This window comes from Rhinatrema bivittatum, chromosome 5, assembly GCF_901001135.1.
Source record: "Rhinatrema bivittatum chromosome 5, aRhiBiv1.1, whole genome shotgun sequence".
Taxonomy (NCBI): Eukaryota; Metazoa; Chordata; class Amphibia; order Gymnophiona; family Rhinatrematidae; genus Rhinatrema; species Rhinatrema bivittatum.
The window spans coordinates 372,244,303-372,262,336 of NC_042619.1; the positions used below are offsets into that span (position 1 = coordinate 372,244,303).

The following is an 18,034-nucleotide window of genomic DNA, read 5'->3' on the forward strand; positions in this document are numbered from 1 at the left end:
TTTTCTCCGATTAGTCTTAAATGTGCTACTTGCTAACTTTATGGAATGCCCCCTAGTCCTTCTATTATCCGAAAGTGTAAATAACCAAGTCCACATCTACTCATTCAAGACCTCTCATAATCTTAAAGACCTCTATCATATCCCCCCTCAGCCGTCTCTTCTCCAAGCTGAACAGCCCTAACCTCTTCAGCCTTTCCTCATAGGGGAGCTGTTCCATCCCCTTTATCATCTTGGTTGCCCTTCTATGTACCTTCTCCATCGCAACAATTGCAATATTAATAAATTCATGTAACAGAATGTGCAATATCAGTGGTTGAAAAGTAAGATGAGGTCGAAAATACATTTCATTGTTACCTGAATTTGTTTCTTACAACCTAAGAAAAGCCCTGATAGTCTAACTCAGTTTTACTGATACCTTTATTGTGCTAGTTGCAAGGATCAATAGTGCCTAAAAAGAGACATTTCATAATGAGGAAAGAATATATATATAAACATGGGAATGTATTAAGGTGAAATCAGCTGTGACTCTTTTTCCTAATTGACCAACATGACTCCCACTAGATGCATAAATTACACATCTTATTAACAGTACCATGAATAATAATTGGTTTACTTTCTGCTTTGAATCTAAATATACTTTCTATATGATTTCATCTTTTATTCAGCTATTTCAAAGCAGAATAGCTAATTAACTAGTTCCTATTAGGGTGCATTTATTTCATTTTTACCCTAAAGTAGCTATGTTCGTGTTCACTGTGTTTTTGTATTATGAAAAAAAAAAAAAAGAATTCTTTAACATATGGAAGAAATTGTTATTTAACGTATTCCCAGATGAGACTGTTTCAGTTCCTTTAATTACGTAGCCCTTGCTGATTATGTCTTTTCACAAATCATTATCCCATTTCCTGCACTGTGAGTATTTTATTCATTATGTGTCAAAATGAAAAGTCTGACCCTTAGGTAATCTAATCAACACATGAATGGCAAGTAGTTAGTGATTGGGGTTTCCCACAAAAGAAATAAATGAGTTGAAAATAACTTAATTTTTTACCTTACTATTGAGCACAGAATCTGCAGGGAAAGCAATGCACTTCAATATTTACACAAGTGTGTTTCACTTGGGATCTGATTCATTAACTAAAAATCTGTCTAAATTATGTCCAGAAATCCATGGCATCCTATAATTGAACAATCATACCCAATTTGCATCCTGGGATGGAGCAGTAATGACCATGGAATGGAATGAAATGTCAACAAGTTCATTATGCTTTCCATGACTATTATGAATGCAACAAAAAAAAAAAAAAATGTGTGCTAGTGGATCTGCTGCAGTAACAGAAGATGAAGTAAGCAGTTTGGGATCTGAATGTTCTCTTGAGTAGGCTGAAACAGTAAACAAGAACACAGTTTCAAACCCAGGTAGCTCTGAGGCACTTTTTTTTGTTTGTTTACAGTTTATAACATGCAGGGGCGGATTTTAAAAGCCCTGCTCGCGTAAATCCGCCCGGATTTACGCGTGCAGGGCCCTCGCGCGCCGGCGCGCCTATTTTGCATAGGCCGCCGGCGAGCACAGAGCCCCGGGATGCGCATAGGTCCCGGGGTTTTTGAAGGGGGCGTGTCGGGGGCGGGGCCGGATGACGAGGTGTTTCGGCGGCGGGACGCAGCATTTTGGGGGCGGGACCGGGGGCGTGGCACCGGCCCGGGGGCGTGGTCCAGGCCTCCGGACCAGCCCCCGGATCGGATGACGGCGCGCCAGCAGTATGCTGGCGCGTAGATTTACGTCTGCTTCTTGCAGGGGGGGGGGTTTAGATAGGGCTGGGGGGGGGTGGGTTAGGTAGGGGAAGGTGAGGGGAGGGCGAAAGGAATCGGATGACGGCGAAAGGAATCGGATGAGGGTTAGGTAGGGGAAGGTGAGGGGAGGGCGAAAGGAATCGGATGACGGCGAAAGGATTGGATGACGGCGCGCCAGCAGTCTGCTGGCGCGTAGATTTACGTCTGCTTCTCGCAGGGGGGGGGGGGGTTTAGATAGGGCCGGGGGGGGTGGGTTAGGTAGGGGAAGGTGAGGGGAGGGCGAAAGGAAGTTCCCTCCGAGGCCGCTCCGATTTCGGAGCGGCCTCGGAGGGAACGGAGGCAGTCTGCGCAGCTCGGCGCACGCAGGCTGCCCAAAATCGGCAGCCTTGCGCGCACCAATCCAGGATTTTATAAGATACGCGTGGCTATGCGCGTATCTTATAAAATCCTGCATACTTTTGTTTGCGCCTGCTGCGCGAACAAAAGTACGCGATCGTGCTTTTTTAAAAAAATCTAGCCCAGAGAGTTTTGTCTCTATTTTTGTATATTTAAGATCTTTAACAAAATCACTCTTTGCAAGTGTAGCCATTTTTTCCCCCAGGCTTGCTTAAGGTCTGAAACAATCACATACATTTCTACTCTATCCAAGAGACTATAGCAAACTGGACCTCCAGTGGTGGAACAACTGCGCTCAAATATAGCAATGAGCTTGCCTTTCATACCCAGCTGGCTATTTCCCAGAAACTTGCTTTTTTTGAGGAAGACAATTAACAAACAGTAGTGGCACAAACAATTCAGCCTCTGCATCAAGAAAGGTGGAAGGAAGGCAAAACGAATACTGGCATAGTTAAAAGGTAAGATGAAAGAGGATATTTTAGCCAAAAGATCTTCATTCAAAAATTGGAAGAAGGATCCATAAGCATTGGCAAGTTAAATGTAAGACATTAATAAGAGAGAATTTGAAAAGTTGGACATAGAGGCAAAAAAAAAAATATATTCAAAGCAGAAAGCCTGCAAGGGAGTCAGTTGGACCATCAAGGGGTTAAAGGGGCACTTAGAGAAGATTCGGCCATTGTGGAAAGATTAAACAATTTCTTTGCTTCAGTGTTTACTGAAGAGGATTTTGGAAAGATACCCATTCTAGAGAAAGTTTTAGTGAGTGATGATGCAGATCAACTGAACCAAATCACGGTGAGCCTGGAAGATGTGGTAGGCCTGTTGACAAACTGAAGAGTAGTAAATCACCTGAACCGGATGGTATATACCCCACGGTTTTGAAAGAACTAAAAAATGAAATTTTGGACCTATTTCAATTAGTAACCTTTCATTAAAATCATCCAATGTACCTAAAGATTGGAAGATGGCCAATGTAATCCCCATGTAAAAAAGGGATCCAGGGGTGATCCGGGAAACTAAAGACCAGTGAGCCTGACTTCAGTGCCAGGAAAAATCATGGAGACAGCTATAAAGAATAAAATCACAAAACATTTTGATAGACATGGTTTGATAGGATACAGCCAACATGTGGACAAAGGTGAACAGGTAGATGTGGTGTATTTGGATTTTCAGAAGGCGTTCGACAAAGTCCCGCATGAGAGGCTTCTAAGAAAACTAAAAAGTCATGGGATAGGAGGTGATGTCCTTTTGTGGATTACAAGCTGGTTAAAAAACAGGAAACAGAGAGTAGGATTAAATGGTCAATTTTCTCAGTGGAAAAGGGTAAACAGTGGAGTGCCTCAGGGATCTGTACTTGGACCGGTACTTTCTAATATATTTATAAATGATCTGGAAAGGGGTACAACAAGTAAGGTGATCAGGTTTGCAGATGACACAAAATTATGCAGAGTAGTTAAATCTCAAGCAGATTGTGATGAATTGCAGGAGGACCTTGCAAGACTGGAAGACTGGGCTTCCAAATGGCATATGAAATTTAATATGGACAATTGCAAAGTGATGCATATAGAGAAAAATAACCCTTGCTGTAGTTATACAATGTTATGTTGTATCTTAGAAGTTACCACCCAGGAAAGAGATCTAGGCATCATAGTGGATAATACATTGAAATCGTCAGCTCAGTATGCTGTGGCAATCATAAAAGCAAATAGAATATTAGGAATTATTAGGAAGGGAATGGAAAATAAAACGGAGAATGTCATAATGCCTCTATATTGCTCCATGGTGAGATCGCACCTTGAATACTGTGTGCAATTCTGGTCATCGCATCTGAAAAATGATATAGCTGCACTGGAGAAAGTGCAGAGAAGGGTGACCAAAATGATAAGGGGCATGGAACGGCTGTCCTATGAGGAAAGGCTAGAGAAGTTAGGGCTGTTCAATTTGGAGAAGAGAGGACTGAGGGGGGATTTGATAGAAGTCTACAAAATCATGAAAGGACTTGAACATGTTAATGTAAATTGGTTATTTACTCTCTCAGATAATAGAAGGACCAGGGGCCACTCCTTGAAGTTAGCAAGTAGCTCATTTAAAACCAATCAAAGAAAATTCTTTTTCATTCAGCGCATAGTTAAGTTCTGGAATTCATTGCCAGAGGATGTGATTACAGCACTTAGTGTAATTGGGTTTAAAAAAGGTTTGGATAAGTTCCTAGAGGAAAAATCCATAAACTGCTAGTACGGTGATTAATAAGCAATAGTAGCTTATGATTTATCTAATGTTTGGGTACTTGCCAGGTACTTGTGACTTGGATTAACCACTGTTGGAAATAGGATACTGGGCTTGATGGACCTTTGGTCTGACCTAGTATGGCATATTTTATGTTTTTATGTTCTTATGTTATGTTCTTATTTACAATAAGGTGGAAAATTTCCAGCAGTAGATTCAAAGTAGTAGCCATTGATGAATGTAATCAATTAAAGTCCCAGTAATATATGAAAAATACTTTCACAAAATACTTGAATTATTTAAATTGCCACAATTGGATCTTACAGCTCTTACAACTTTATAACATAGAGGAAAAGACCTCAGAATAAGAACATGTCTAGTAAAAAAGAACTTGCTGCACACATTCCAATCATCAATCATAAAAACCTCCAATCTTCCTTTTATTCAAATACAAAAAAAATATTTTTATGACATTTTTTATATATTTAAAAATCTTATCTTGTAGCAATGCCCACTTCAGTCCACAAATTTTTCTTTGTATTGCCAATGTTCGCCAGCATTTCGCCGACATTGCTTCTTCAGGGCATGAATTATTGTTGAAAATCCAACAGCATCTTATTCCCAGTGCAAAATGCTCTCACTCTAGTTCAGTTAAATGGCTCAGATTTACAGTCAAAAACTTGGGACCATAAGTTCACCTGAAAATCTTTCTAAATTTAGGCACTGATCATTTTTAAAAAATGAGTCTCTAAGGGACCAGTTTTCAAAGAGTTTAGTAACTTAACATAGGTAGATTCATCAAGCCGTGGTAGGGCTACAATGTGTGTTAAAAAGTGTATATCGTGTGATAAACGCTGTATATCATGCAATATAACTCTAATGAGGTGATATTGTGTAATATTCGCCATAATTTACATAAAATGGCCTAGATTCCCTCCCATGCAAAGCAGTTCATACATAGGGAGGGGAGGGAGGGAGTCACATTTGACCCTGGACACTTTTTTTTACTTTTTGATGCTTTTTTTAAACAGATGGGCCCTTTAAATCTACCGAAATGCATCAGGACCCATGTTAGGGTCTTGATGCTCCTGTGGCATATTAATGATTATAGGAATGGTGTAGATAACATAATGTGGCTGACAAATTTCTAGGTCAGCCGTATTATTTTTCTTTGCATAGGATTACGTATGTATGAGCTGCTTTGCGTGGATTTCCAAATTCATATATGCAAATACCATGCAAACCAGCTCATTGGAATAAGGACAGTAATCTAGGCCAATTTATGTAAATTATCATGCAATATTGCCATGATAGAGCCACATCACATGGCATTATAGCCCTACCACGGCTCGATGAATCTCCCTATTGGTTACCTAAATCTATTCAAATGAACTACAGACCTAAATTTAGGACTCTTAAGTTTTAAGCCTCTAATTTTGATAAAATTTCAGCCAAAAACAGCTACTAATCTTCCTGGGCCAGATATTGAAAGTGCATTTAGCACGGATAGCTGGATAAGTCATTTATCCAGCTATTGTTTAGCTAGCCAATTCATGCATGAGTAGTGGATGGATCTAGGCAGCCATAGAGCTGATATAACATAGCCAGATTTCTGGCTCAGTTGCACCTTGACCGCGGATATTCAGCGGCAAAGTTGTGCCTCTGAATATCCCTTGTAACTTAGCTGGATAAGTCATATCTGGATAAGGTACTTACCTGGCTAGTGCTGAATATCGGGCCCCCTAAATTTAGTTGTCCAAAACATAGGTGCCTAAGAAAAATGCTAAATATATTTTAAAAATTGACTCCTCAGTGGTCTATACTCTAAAAGGCTTTGAAATCAGCATCTAATGTATATTATCTGCCAGTTTTAATGACTGTGTTATACCACTGTTTAATATTTAAAGGTGAATTTTCAAAGGCTTACTCACTTACAAAAAGGCCATATACAGGTATATGTGGCCCAAGTGTGCGCAATACGTTTTTTAGACAGGAGTCGCATATGCATTCACAGTATATGCATGTGTGCGAGTAAATGTACACACACACAAAAAGGGTATGTTATGGTGGGGTTAGCATGTACATGCATAATAGGGTATTTTAAACGTGACATATGCACGAACATCATCTGACTTATGTGTGTTCATTTGCCACTGCTCATTCAGGTATACAATTGCAAATTTTCCTTTTGATTTTGGACTTGGTGTTTAGCAAGTTGGCTTCCTTAGGTGAATGGACCCAGGAGCAGGCTAGGGGGTGGGAGGGAGTGTAACTGAGACAGACTAGAACCTTCTGGGTGGTAACTGGGACATATGGGTTTATGCTGGGATTTATGGAACAAATTGAGGGAAAACGGGATATACAAGGCATTAAAGCGGGGGAGGGGAGAGTGTATGTTATTAGGACATACTGGGTGGTATGAGTCAATGGTGTAGAGTCCCTTGTCAGTATCACTCTAATTACACTATGGATACTTAGGGCACAATAGAAGAGAAGGAAGAGAGAATAGAGGAGGAGGAGGAGGTACCCTTTACAAAGAGTACAGAGGACTAGGACAAAGTATTTGGATCTGTCCAAAAAGCAAGTCATGCGCAGATTCAAGCTCTACAAGGAAACCATACTCTACCTATGTCAGCAGTTAGAGCGGTATATGCAACCTACAACCCAGAATCCACGCCTTGCCAGTACACATCAAAGTCACTACACTGGCACCTTTCAGACACCTCTATGTGTCTGTTACCTCTATATGTGTATAGATCAAGTCCTGCTTGTGTTGCTCAGGAAAACACAACTCTATATATCCTTCCCTCAGAGAAGAGAGCAACAACATCAAATAATGATAGATTTCTATCAAATAGCATGTTTTCCCTCTTTCTTGGGGGCTATCGATTCCAGGTGGTCTGCAACACCAAGTTATCATCCTGGACTTCGTGCTCAAGTTTCCGGGATCCAGTCACCATGCCTACATCCTCTCACAGCCAGGAATTCATGACCATTTCCACATCACTGGGGGCTGGCTTCTATGTAAGAATGTACTTATCACTACCACCACACATCAACTAATCTTTTCTTATTGTCTCTTTCATATCTAAGAGGACTGACAGCTTGGGCCCAGAAGGACTGCTCTAACCATGTCCTGTGAACTTCCCTCTGCCCAACTCTAAGAATTATCTCTCTGCTCTTCTCTGCCCTACAAGTAGCAGAGAATTATCCACTCAAAACTTGGCTTATGATCCTCATAGCTAACCCACAGACTGCTATGGAGATTCGCTACAACCGGGCTAGCAGGCAGACCAAAGCAGTCATTGAGATAGCTTTTGGCCTTCTCAAAACACATTTCTACCCTCTTGACAGATCTGAGGGATGCCTTCTCTATAACCGACCTAAAGTCTGTGAGATTTTTCTAGCCTGCTGAATGCTACATAACTGTTGCGTCTGTTGGTCACAGATGGCTGCGACCACTCTGCCTTACCTCTTTTCTTCCCTTTTCCTCCTCCTTGGGCAAGATGGCTGCCTCCGGTGCCGAGTGCCGAGGGCTTCGGCATCTCCAGCTTAGCATGGGAGTTCCAGTCCACCATGCTCACTCCTGTGGCCTCCTAGGGTGTGCGCGTACGCACATCTCCTACGCTCAAATACATGTCATGGCAGGAACCTCAGGGGCATCCCCACCGCATGACGTCAATACCTCCGGGTATTTAAAACCTCCGCTTCGCTACCAACTTTGAGTTAGCAAGACTTCGGTTTAAGCTACTCTGACCGCTCTAAGCTGCATGCTTAGATGCCGCTCTACACTCCAAGGGCCTCGCTCCTTTAGAAGCTCTAGACACCTGTTCCTCGGGGGTCTCTCGCTGCCATCACTCTTCGGGCCTCTACTGAGACAACCGCTCCTTAGGGTTCTTTCTCTCTTACTCCTTTTCAGGATCTCCGGACTATCAGGTACTCGCTCCTTGAGGGCCTACCAGTCTATGTATCCTGTACTACGGACCTTCGGTCCCATCATCTCTCTCTCAAGAAGATGCCTACACTCCTGTGAGTACCTCTACGATCCGGTGCTCCAACTCCACCCACCAGGCTTGGCGTTGCCCGCACCGCGGGTCCCCACCTCTCTTGAACATTTATTTATTTATTTATTTTTAATTTTTTATATACCGACATTCTTACATCCGACGTAAATCATACCGGTTTACATTAAACAGAATAGCAGGAAATAAATTTCCATAGTCTAATACAATGAACATTTCTAATTAAAATTGTTAACATCTGGGTGAGATTCTACATCTGAGACTGTTGAACGTATTGGCACCTCGCGGACCTCAGTGCCTTGCCTTCCTGCTTCATACCATCTATCTACAGCAGTACAATAAAGCCTTCCGTTCATTCCGTGTCTGCTATCTGAGATTAGCCTATTGCTGTGGTTCCCCACGGGGCCCCTCCCCGTGGGCGGAGTCATCTCCACAGAGACCAAGGTTCCACAATGCCACAAACACAACAATGAACTGGCTAAAACCAGACATATGCCTCTTCCAGAAGAACTGGAAGAGAGTCTGGATGAAGAGGAGAAGGAGGAGGAGGAAGAAGTGCTGAGTCAGGAGGAATTGCAGGAGATACATTGCATTAATCAAAGGCAGGCTATAAAGGAAAGGAATATGCAAAGGTGTACATACATTTCTTTACATGAAGTGCACTATGTGATGACTGATATATAACAAAGTTAGTGCTTCCTTGGCTTCCCTCTTTTAGTGGGTGGGAGAAGTTCTGCTTCCTTTGCTTGCCCAATTCTGTAGTTCCTCCATAGCGGTGCCCTGTCGCTGCCGATGCTGCCCTCGGAGAGCTTAGGACTTGGAAGTAGTACCACATCATTATAGCTGCTGGAGGATTATGCAGGGCTTTGAGTGATACCAAGTAGATAGCCCAGAAGCTGTGGTGGGTCTTGTCTCCTTAGCCACCTGTTCCCTGGTCATGGCGGTGGTGGTGGTGACAAAATTACAGGAGGTGGTACATGTTGGGTGGTAGTAGAGGAATATGTGGAGCAAGTATTGATGCAGGTGGAACTTTGGCCTGGGGAGGTGCCATCCAAGTGTTTGGTGCTTGAAAAGATGGTGGGGGCTGCATCCAGTGAGCCATGAAAAAATATGGACCTTGTTGGGCATGGGGGGCATCCTTTGCAGAATCTCCATCCACACTTCAATCTGGTGTCTGTAGCCTCATGAATGCCTCACATCTCACACACAGCATCCTTGAGATCCCTAATTTCCTCCCTCACAGCATCCTAGAGGCCATACATCTCCATGCAGTGTCCTACTATCTCCTCCACTACTTTAGCATTGATGTTCATGAGTTGCCTCTCAGCAAGAATGACCTGCACTTTTTCTGGAGGACAGATAAGCTTCTCCTCTGTGGAGCTGCACTCCTGCTGGTCACCTGTAAGCTGGTTGTGATCAGGTGACTGTGAAAAAGTAGCAGCCCACTGGATCACCACCAACTCCTACTTAGGCTTTCGCTGCTCTTCTATTGCACCCTCTTCCATCTCTGTGTCCTCTTCAGAGTTAGCAGGCAGCACCTGTGAGCACTGTCTTCCCCATCAGTGGGTGCTTGGTCCTAACATATTTGACTCTTTGCCAGGCTGCTCCCTTGTAACAATGAAAATAATACATTCTTAAAAATACATGTAACGTAGGTATTATTCTTCACATTTAGTCGACCTTCCTTTTATTCTTAAAACTGCTCCATGAGCCCTCTTATATCATCACCTTCTATATCACTGTATAGAAGGTGATGATATATAAAGCATTGCTGTGGTACAAATATATACCCTGCAAACACTAGTCAAGCACCAGCATGCAATGCCAGAGAAAAAGGACACAGTAAATGTTATAGCTTTTGGAAAGGGATGCTTACTGGCTCGAGGTGTAGAAAACTGGAAAATAACATAGCAGCCTATGTTATTCCTCTGGGGAAAGGCCCAAGCTGGAAGTGGTACCTGTCTCAAAGACTTGTCCAATGTTGTGGGTCTAGAGATGACAGGAAAGTGGGTTCCACTAGATTCTATGGGGTAGATTTTCAGACGAGCGCGAATAGCCTACTTTTGTTTGCGCTCCAGGCGCAAACAAAAGTACGCTGGATTTTAGTAGATACGCGCGTAGTCGCGCGTATCGGCTAAAATCCTGGATCGGCGCGCGCAAGGCTATCGATTTCGTATAGCCTGCGCGCGCCGAGCCGCGCAGCCTACCCCCGTTCCCTCCTAGGCCGCTCCGAAATCGGAGCGGCCTAGAAGGGAACTTTCCTTTGCCCTCCCCTCACCTTCCCCTCCCTTCCCCTACCTAACCCACCCGCCCGGCCCTGTCTAAACCCCCATCCTACCTTTGTCGGGGGATTTACGCCTCCCGGAGGGAGGCGTAAATCCCCCGACCCGTACTCGCCCCCGTACCCGCCCCCAAAATGCTGCCGACACGCCCCCGCAACGCCGCGCGCTCCGGCCCCGCCCCCCGACACGCCTCCCGACACGCCCACTCCGAAAACCCCGGGACTTACGCGAGTCCCGGGGTTCTGCGCGCGCCGGTGAGACTATGTAAAATAGGCTCACCGGCGCGCAGGGCCCTGCTCGCGTAAATCCGCCCGGTTTTGGGCGGATTTACGCGAGCAGGGCTCTGAAAATCCGCCCCTATGTGCATACATAGACAACGGCTACACAATACAGAAAAGTTTCCTGGTTACACATTCATTTCAAAGCCTTCACTCTATTATGCTTCTACCATACCATAGGTGTACAGAATGTTTTAGTAGAGATTTTGACAAAGGACCTGGAAAAGTGTCAGTGCTTACAAGTGCATAAGGGCTAGTACCCTGTCCAGAAACCCATGAGATCAGGAGGCTTAGGGTGCTATTTGCCCTCCCAGTGTGCCTAAGTGCCCAACAACTTCACTGGATAAGGACCAAGTATTTCAAAATATGGTAATATATATATATATATATATATACACATATCTTCCATATACATACTTTTTCTAACTTTCCTACATATAAACTTACACTGGCTGCCAATTCACTTCAGAATCATTTATAAGTCCATCACCATTATCTATAAAGCCATTCATCACCATGCTCCACTTAACCTACAAATTCCGCTCAGACAACATACCTCTTCCAGACCCATTAGAGAAGCATACAGGGGATCACTACAGGTACCACATTCCAAAACCACTCAGCATCTAACCTTTAGAGATCGAGCCTTCTCAACAGCAGAACCATCGTTATGGAATTCCATTCTTCCTGATCTTCGACAGGAGCCCTGCCTTCCAACATTCAGAAAAAGGCTTAAGACTTGATTGTTTAAACAAGCCTTTCCTGACCCCAACTAAATATCATTTCAATAACAACCATAGTCAGACACTTCAGAACATTGTAAATAATTGCTCATCTTTATGTTAAATTCCTCTAGCCTTTTCTTCTCTCCCCAGTTTTGATCAACCTTTGTTTTATTGTAACTTCACTGTTTCTCTTCACTCGTTACAGTATCAAGTTCTTGTTACACCCCTTGTTAACTGTAAACCAGCATGATGTGATTGTATCATGAATGCCGGTATATAAAAACTCTAAATAAATAAATAAATAAATAAATAAATAAATAAATAGCTCACCTTGCTAGCGCTGTGGTTGGGAGGTGTTCAATTGGTCATCCCCTCCTACATCTGCATCTGAAATGGTGCTCAGCACCATCCGTTCCACTGCGGTGAAGCTGTTAGGCTCCTCAACTGTCATCCTGGCCTGCTTCCTTTTTACCAGCTGTTGGAGATTCTGCCACTTGTGGCTCAGGTCTTTCACACTGCGGTTGTTGTGATAGATCACATTGAGCCAGTGGCAGATCTTATCCCAGAGCTGCTCTTTCCTGTAGGATCCAACTCTTTTGGATTGTGAGCCATAGAAAAGATGCTGGACCTTCATCACATCATGGATAAGGACTATTTTCCTTGGTAGGAAGTTGGACTTCCAGACAAGTGCTCCACTGCTTAGAACATAGTGGAAGTAGGAAGACATGTATAAAAGGGACATGCTGACCCTTTTATACATGCATACATTGTACATATTTGCACATGTACCAGGGAGGGGGAGGTTACGCATGTAAATATTACACTTGTATACATTTAAAATAGATATGAATTATATAAATGTTTATTATTACTCGCATATACACCTATAATGTATGATAAGGAATCTCAATTCAGTCCTTGGGATACACCTTGAACATAAGAACATAAGAAATCGCCATATTGGGTCAGACCAAGGGTCCATCAAGTCAGGCATCCTGTTTCCAACAGAGGCCAAACCAGGCCACAAGAACCTGGCAAGTACCCAAACACCAAGAAAATCCCATGCTACTGATGCAATTAATAGCAGTGGCTATTATCTAAGTCTGTTATGGTTTTGATGAAGTTGGGAATCCCGGGCTGAGGTGAGAGATGGCTCTGCCCAGAGAGAGGAGCCCCCTTGGGCCTCACCATCGGTGGACATGGTCTCAGCGACGTAGGACACAGCTGTGAGAGAGACTTTATTAGGAAGAAAAGATAGTACATATCCCAAGGAGCGGGAAATATAATAAACACAGTCTTTGAGCAAATACAGTAGTCAAGATGATAATGTAGATACGAAGATCCGTAGTGGCCCGCAGCATGGGGTACACCAGGAGATTCCTGCAGGCTGAAGGAAATACCTCTGAGTGCAGATCCGGTAGTGGCCCGCAGCACGGGGTATGCCAAGGAAACTGTACTATAGATGCCAAGGAGGCAGAGGTCTGTGATACAGGAACCAGGCCGTAGACCTTGTATAGATGGAGCAATATCCTGAGGCACAGGATGAGTAGCATAGACAGACTGAAGAACGGTAGTGGCCCGAGGAACGGGGTATGCTGTGGAATCTTCAATGAGGTTGATAGAAGTTAGAGAATGTACTCACACAAGGAAGTCCCAGCAGAGATACCCGAGGAGCAGGTCAGGAGGTCCTAGGCAGGAGGGCCCTCTGAGTAGTGGATAGCCAAGACGTGGAAGAGCCCCCAAGGAGCGGGTACTCAGAGCATCCAAATGCCAGGAGGAGAGTCTGGAACAGAAGATCCAAGTTAGAGCAGATTTAACAAGTGAGAGAACTCCTTGCTAACTCGTCTTAGCGATGGGCCAGTCAGTATAAGTACACTAGCGGTGCTGACGACATAGGGAGGGGACGCCCCCGAGGTTCCCGCCATTACGTATACATAAGGAGGCCCTGCGCACACTTGCCTAGGTGATGCCGGAAGTAAGATGGTGGTCGGCAGTGCCCAAGCTGTCCCGGGGACTCCGGGGAAGTTGGCGTTGGTTGGCGGAGGCCACCATTCTCCCAATGATTGACGTGCAGGGAAAATAGAGGTGCGCATGAGAAGTCGCAGCTGTCTGCAACCAATGGGCGCAACAAAGTCAACTTGATTAATAGCAGTTAATGGACTTCTCCTCCAAGAACTTATCCAAACCTTTTTTGAACCTAGCTACACTAACTGCACTAACCACATCCTCTGGCAACAAATTCCAGAGCTCAATTGTGCATTGAGTAAAAAAGAATTTTCTCCGATTAGTCTTAAATGTGCTACTTGCTAACTTCATGGAATGCCCCCAGTCCTTCTATTATCTGAAAGTGTAAATAACTGATTCACATCTACTCGTTCAAGTCCTCTCATGATCTTAAAGACCTGTATCATATCCCCCCTCAGCCATCTCTTCTCCAAGCTGAACAGCCCTAACTTCTTCTGCTTTCCTCCCCTTTATCCTCCCCTTTTCCTCCCCTTTATCATTTTGGTTGCCCTTCTCTATACCTTCTCCATCGCAACTATACCTTTTATGAGATGCGGCGACCAGAATTGTACACAGTATTCAAGGTGCGGTCTCACCATGGAGCGATACAGAGGCATTATGACATTTTCCGTTTTATTAACCATTCCCTTCCTAATAATTCCTAAAATTCTGTTTGCTTTTTAGACTGCTGCAGCACACTGAGCTGACAATTTCAATGTAAGATCCACTATGATGACTAGATCTTTTTCCTGGGTGGTAGGTCCACATTAAATTTGCCATTTGGATGCCCAGTCTTCCAGTCTTGCAAGATCCTCCTGTAATGTATCACAATCCGCTTGTGATTTAACTACTCTGAATAATTTTGTATCATCTGCAAATTTGATAACCTCACTTGTCGTATTCCTTTCCAGATCATTTATAAATATATTGAAGGTCTGGATGGATATTTAATTGGGCTTGGCGTTATTCCCTGTGTATTTATATGCAAGCAAGCTGCCAAATCTACATGCATAAATTGATTATTAAGAAGCAACTTACACATGTAAATGAGCACCTCTGGTCAGCCCCTTTTTTACAAATACAAATTTACTCACAAACCCTTACATGTGTAAGTTTGAGGTTTATATAATAGCATAAGAACATAAGAAATTGCCATGCTGGGTCAGACCAAGGGTCCATCAAGCCCAGCATCCTGTTTCCAACAGTGGCCAATCCAGGCCATAAGAGCCTGGCAATTACCCAAACACTAAGAAGATCCCATGCTACTGATGCAATTAATCACAGTGGCTATTCCCTAAGTAAACTTGATTAATAGCCGTTAATGGACTTCTCCTCCAAGAACTTATCCAAACCTTTTAAGTGGGTATATGCTATTTACGCAGGTATATGCTGATTTTTATGCGTGCAACTATTGAAAATTTACCTTTAACTGGCTACATTTGAATATCATCGGTTAGGTTGCAAAGTTATCTTAATATAAATATCAGGATAGCTTTAACTTAACAAGTCATATTCAAAGAAATTCACCAGTTAATTAATGATTAAGGGGAAAAAAGAGCTCCCAAGTGGACCTTGTGGCCCAATCCCCTGCTCCAAACCCACTCAAAGATCCCTGTTACATTTGGCTGGCTGTGGCTCACCTCACGACCAGCCGCTCTCACCTCTTCTGGTCCAGAGTTACCCTGACACCACAACGAAGACTTGGCAGACCACTGTGTGGGTCCAGCTGAGCAGGATTGCTGCTTCATGCATTGGACATCCTTAGGCGCACGAATGCATGCCATGGACAGATTTAAAGGGCCCATGGCAGGAAAACCTCCACGGTGCCCTCCCATGATGTCAGCAGTGCGTGGGTATTTAAACCTAGACCTGGCCAAAATCAAATGCCTCAGCAATTCTTGGTGAGTAGTTGGTTCCTGGTTCCTGACTCTTTTGTCTTTTGTCCTCCCTGGATCGTCTCTGCAGCTTGGACATCAGATTGCTCCTGACTTTGTGTTCTTCTGAATTGACTCTTGGCTGACCTTGGACGTCCCCTGGACCTCGCTCATATTCTGCCTGCCCCGACCTTTGGTTTGTCTTTGACTCTGCTGCTTGGCGCCTGCCCTGACTTGTGGTACGTCTTTGACTCCGTCTGCCGCCTTTCTGACCTTAGCCTGTACGGACTGCACTTCTTGCTGGTCTCCATCTTCCAGAGGTCAACACCTGTCCAGCTGGCCCCGGCACCTAAGGGCTCACCTTTTGAGGGGAATGTGGGCTGGTATTGGTGAAAGTACTGTTGGGCCTCTATCCAGACAGATCCGTCTGTCGACGGTGTGGACTTGCAGGGCTCCTCCCTGCAGGTGGTGCCAACCTTGACTCGACCTAAGGGTTCACTATTGCAACAATCCCCAAGCCCTCCAAGATCCCCAAAATAAATCTTAAAGTTACAAGCCTCTAGGCCAGAAAAAATGTCCTTCCTTCCCACTTCCCCTACCCCTCCTAGCCCCTAAGATTAAAAAAAAGGAATAAGCACAGCTACATTTGGGCATCCTCTCCCGCCCCTCCCCTTTCAGCCATGCCAAGTCCAATTTTACCATCCTGCCCCTCCCCCCCGGATTCCCCCAAACCTTTAAAAGAAACTGGAGCTCAAATCTTGTCCCAGCTTCCAGTTTGTCCAGCATTCCTGGATAACTTTAAACCTCCTACTGCTCATGTCTTGACACACCCGAATAACTTATTCAACTAACTCCAAATATCAGAGTTAAACAAATAATTTATTCTGTTATCTCAGCTCTGCCTTAGAATGCCCATAAAACATCCCTACTATATCTATCTACACTTTAGTCAGATAATGACTTATGCAGCTAAAATTTAGATGGAGAATTGCCAGGGATATTCAAAAGTCAGCATTTAGCTAGATAACCTGAATGTTATCTGAGTAAATGCCTTTGAAGATTGACTTCAGAATAGTTAGGCAGAGGTTGCTTGAGGATAGAGACCATTCAATCTAATTGGGTAAAGCGGCAAGAAATAAGAGCAGTAACTGGGGTGGGTGGGTGATGGGTAGTGTGTGAGGATTTACCCTTGCTAAAACTAAGCATTTCCACCTACCTTGGAGTCCAGGTATTTCAATGCTAGCTGTTAATACCCTTAAAAAGACAGAAATTCACCCAAAGAGCAGACAAGAATGAATATTTAACAGAGATTAATAATTCTGGTTCTTTGGGACAGTGGGGAGTGTTTTTTCTTGTCCATAAGGAGGTATATTCAAAGATGACTGTTGTAACATGCAACATTTTCTGTAAAACTTGTTCTGTCCCAAAATTATTTACAAAAGAGGCACACAATAACTTTGATCTCTGCAATTCAGCACAGCCTAAATTCTCCAACCACAGCCCATCAATGGGACGACTGTAAAAGTCCTGGGGTGTGGGGTGGGGAGGAAATATTTTTTGGTGTTTATCTCTTTCACTGGAGGTGTTTATTATTCATCAGTTAAAATCTAAAAATGGAAGCCCTACAGACATTTTACAACAAATAGAAAGTGGAGATGATGAGCGGTATACACAATCGATGAAAGCCACAATTACAGATGGTATAGTGCTAGAGAGTTCATGGATCCTTATACTGGATTAATCGAAAAAATGTGAACAAGGAAAAACTTTAAATTAAGCGTTTTCCACCTTTTATTGATAAGTGATTGAGAGAAGGTTTCGGTCCCATGACACGGACCATATTTCGCCACATGGGCTGCTTTGGGAGGGACAGAGGCCCAGACAAACAACTTAGAGCTGTGCCAGAAGGTTTCCAATGCATAAACCAATAAAAGTGTCCATGTACAGCAGGAGGAAATGTCGGTATTAGGTGCAGGGTGCCCTAAAGAGAATTGTTCAAGTCAGAATGAGCTTCCAAGCATGGTGAAAACAGGAGACAGTTTCCGATCTATCTGAGATTGACCTTTCAAGGGATTTGAAATAAAGGGGTATTCTGGCATTAACATAGGAAACTGGAGCAGTGGTTCAGTATTTATTTCATTTATTTATTTATTTGTTTATAGATACAGATATTCACCTGAGAGTATCACATCGGTTTACATAATATCTAGTGAGATAGTGTGGTTACAGGTCATACTATCTTTACATTGAGGCATTGTAAAACTACATCGAAGTATACAGCGAAGTATAGTTTTGTAAGGATAGGATTATAACATTGTAATAAAAACGACTTATTTTCATGACAATATAATAGCTTGACATTTGATTTGACTATTAAGAGTAGAGATGTGAATTGTGTGCCAGATCGTCTTAACGATCAGATTCGGCTGGGGGGGG

The 18,034-nt window shown here is 43.5% G+C and overlaps 1 protein-coding gene across 1 annotated transcript in view; it reads right to left on the minus strand.

Moving 5' to 3' along the window:
• The window catches only part of AFF3 (AF4/FMR2 family member 3), an 862,899-nt gene that overhangs the window by 583,319 nt on the left and 261,546 nt on the right, over positions 1–18,034 (minus strand). The window contains exons 7-8 of the mRNA XM_029603314.1: positions 12,100–12,415; positions 9,716–9,859 (exon numbers count right to left, since the gene is read on the minus strand). Coding sequence (XP_029459174.1) covers positions 9,716–9,859; positions 12,100–12,415 — 460 coding nt within the window. The remainder of the gene's footprint in view (positions 1–9,715; positions 9,860–12,099; positions 12,416–18,034) is intronic.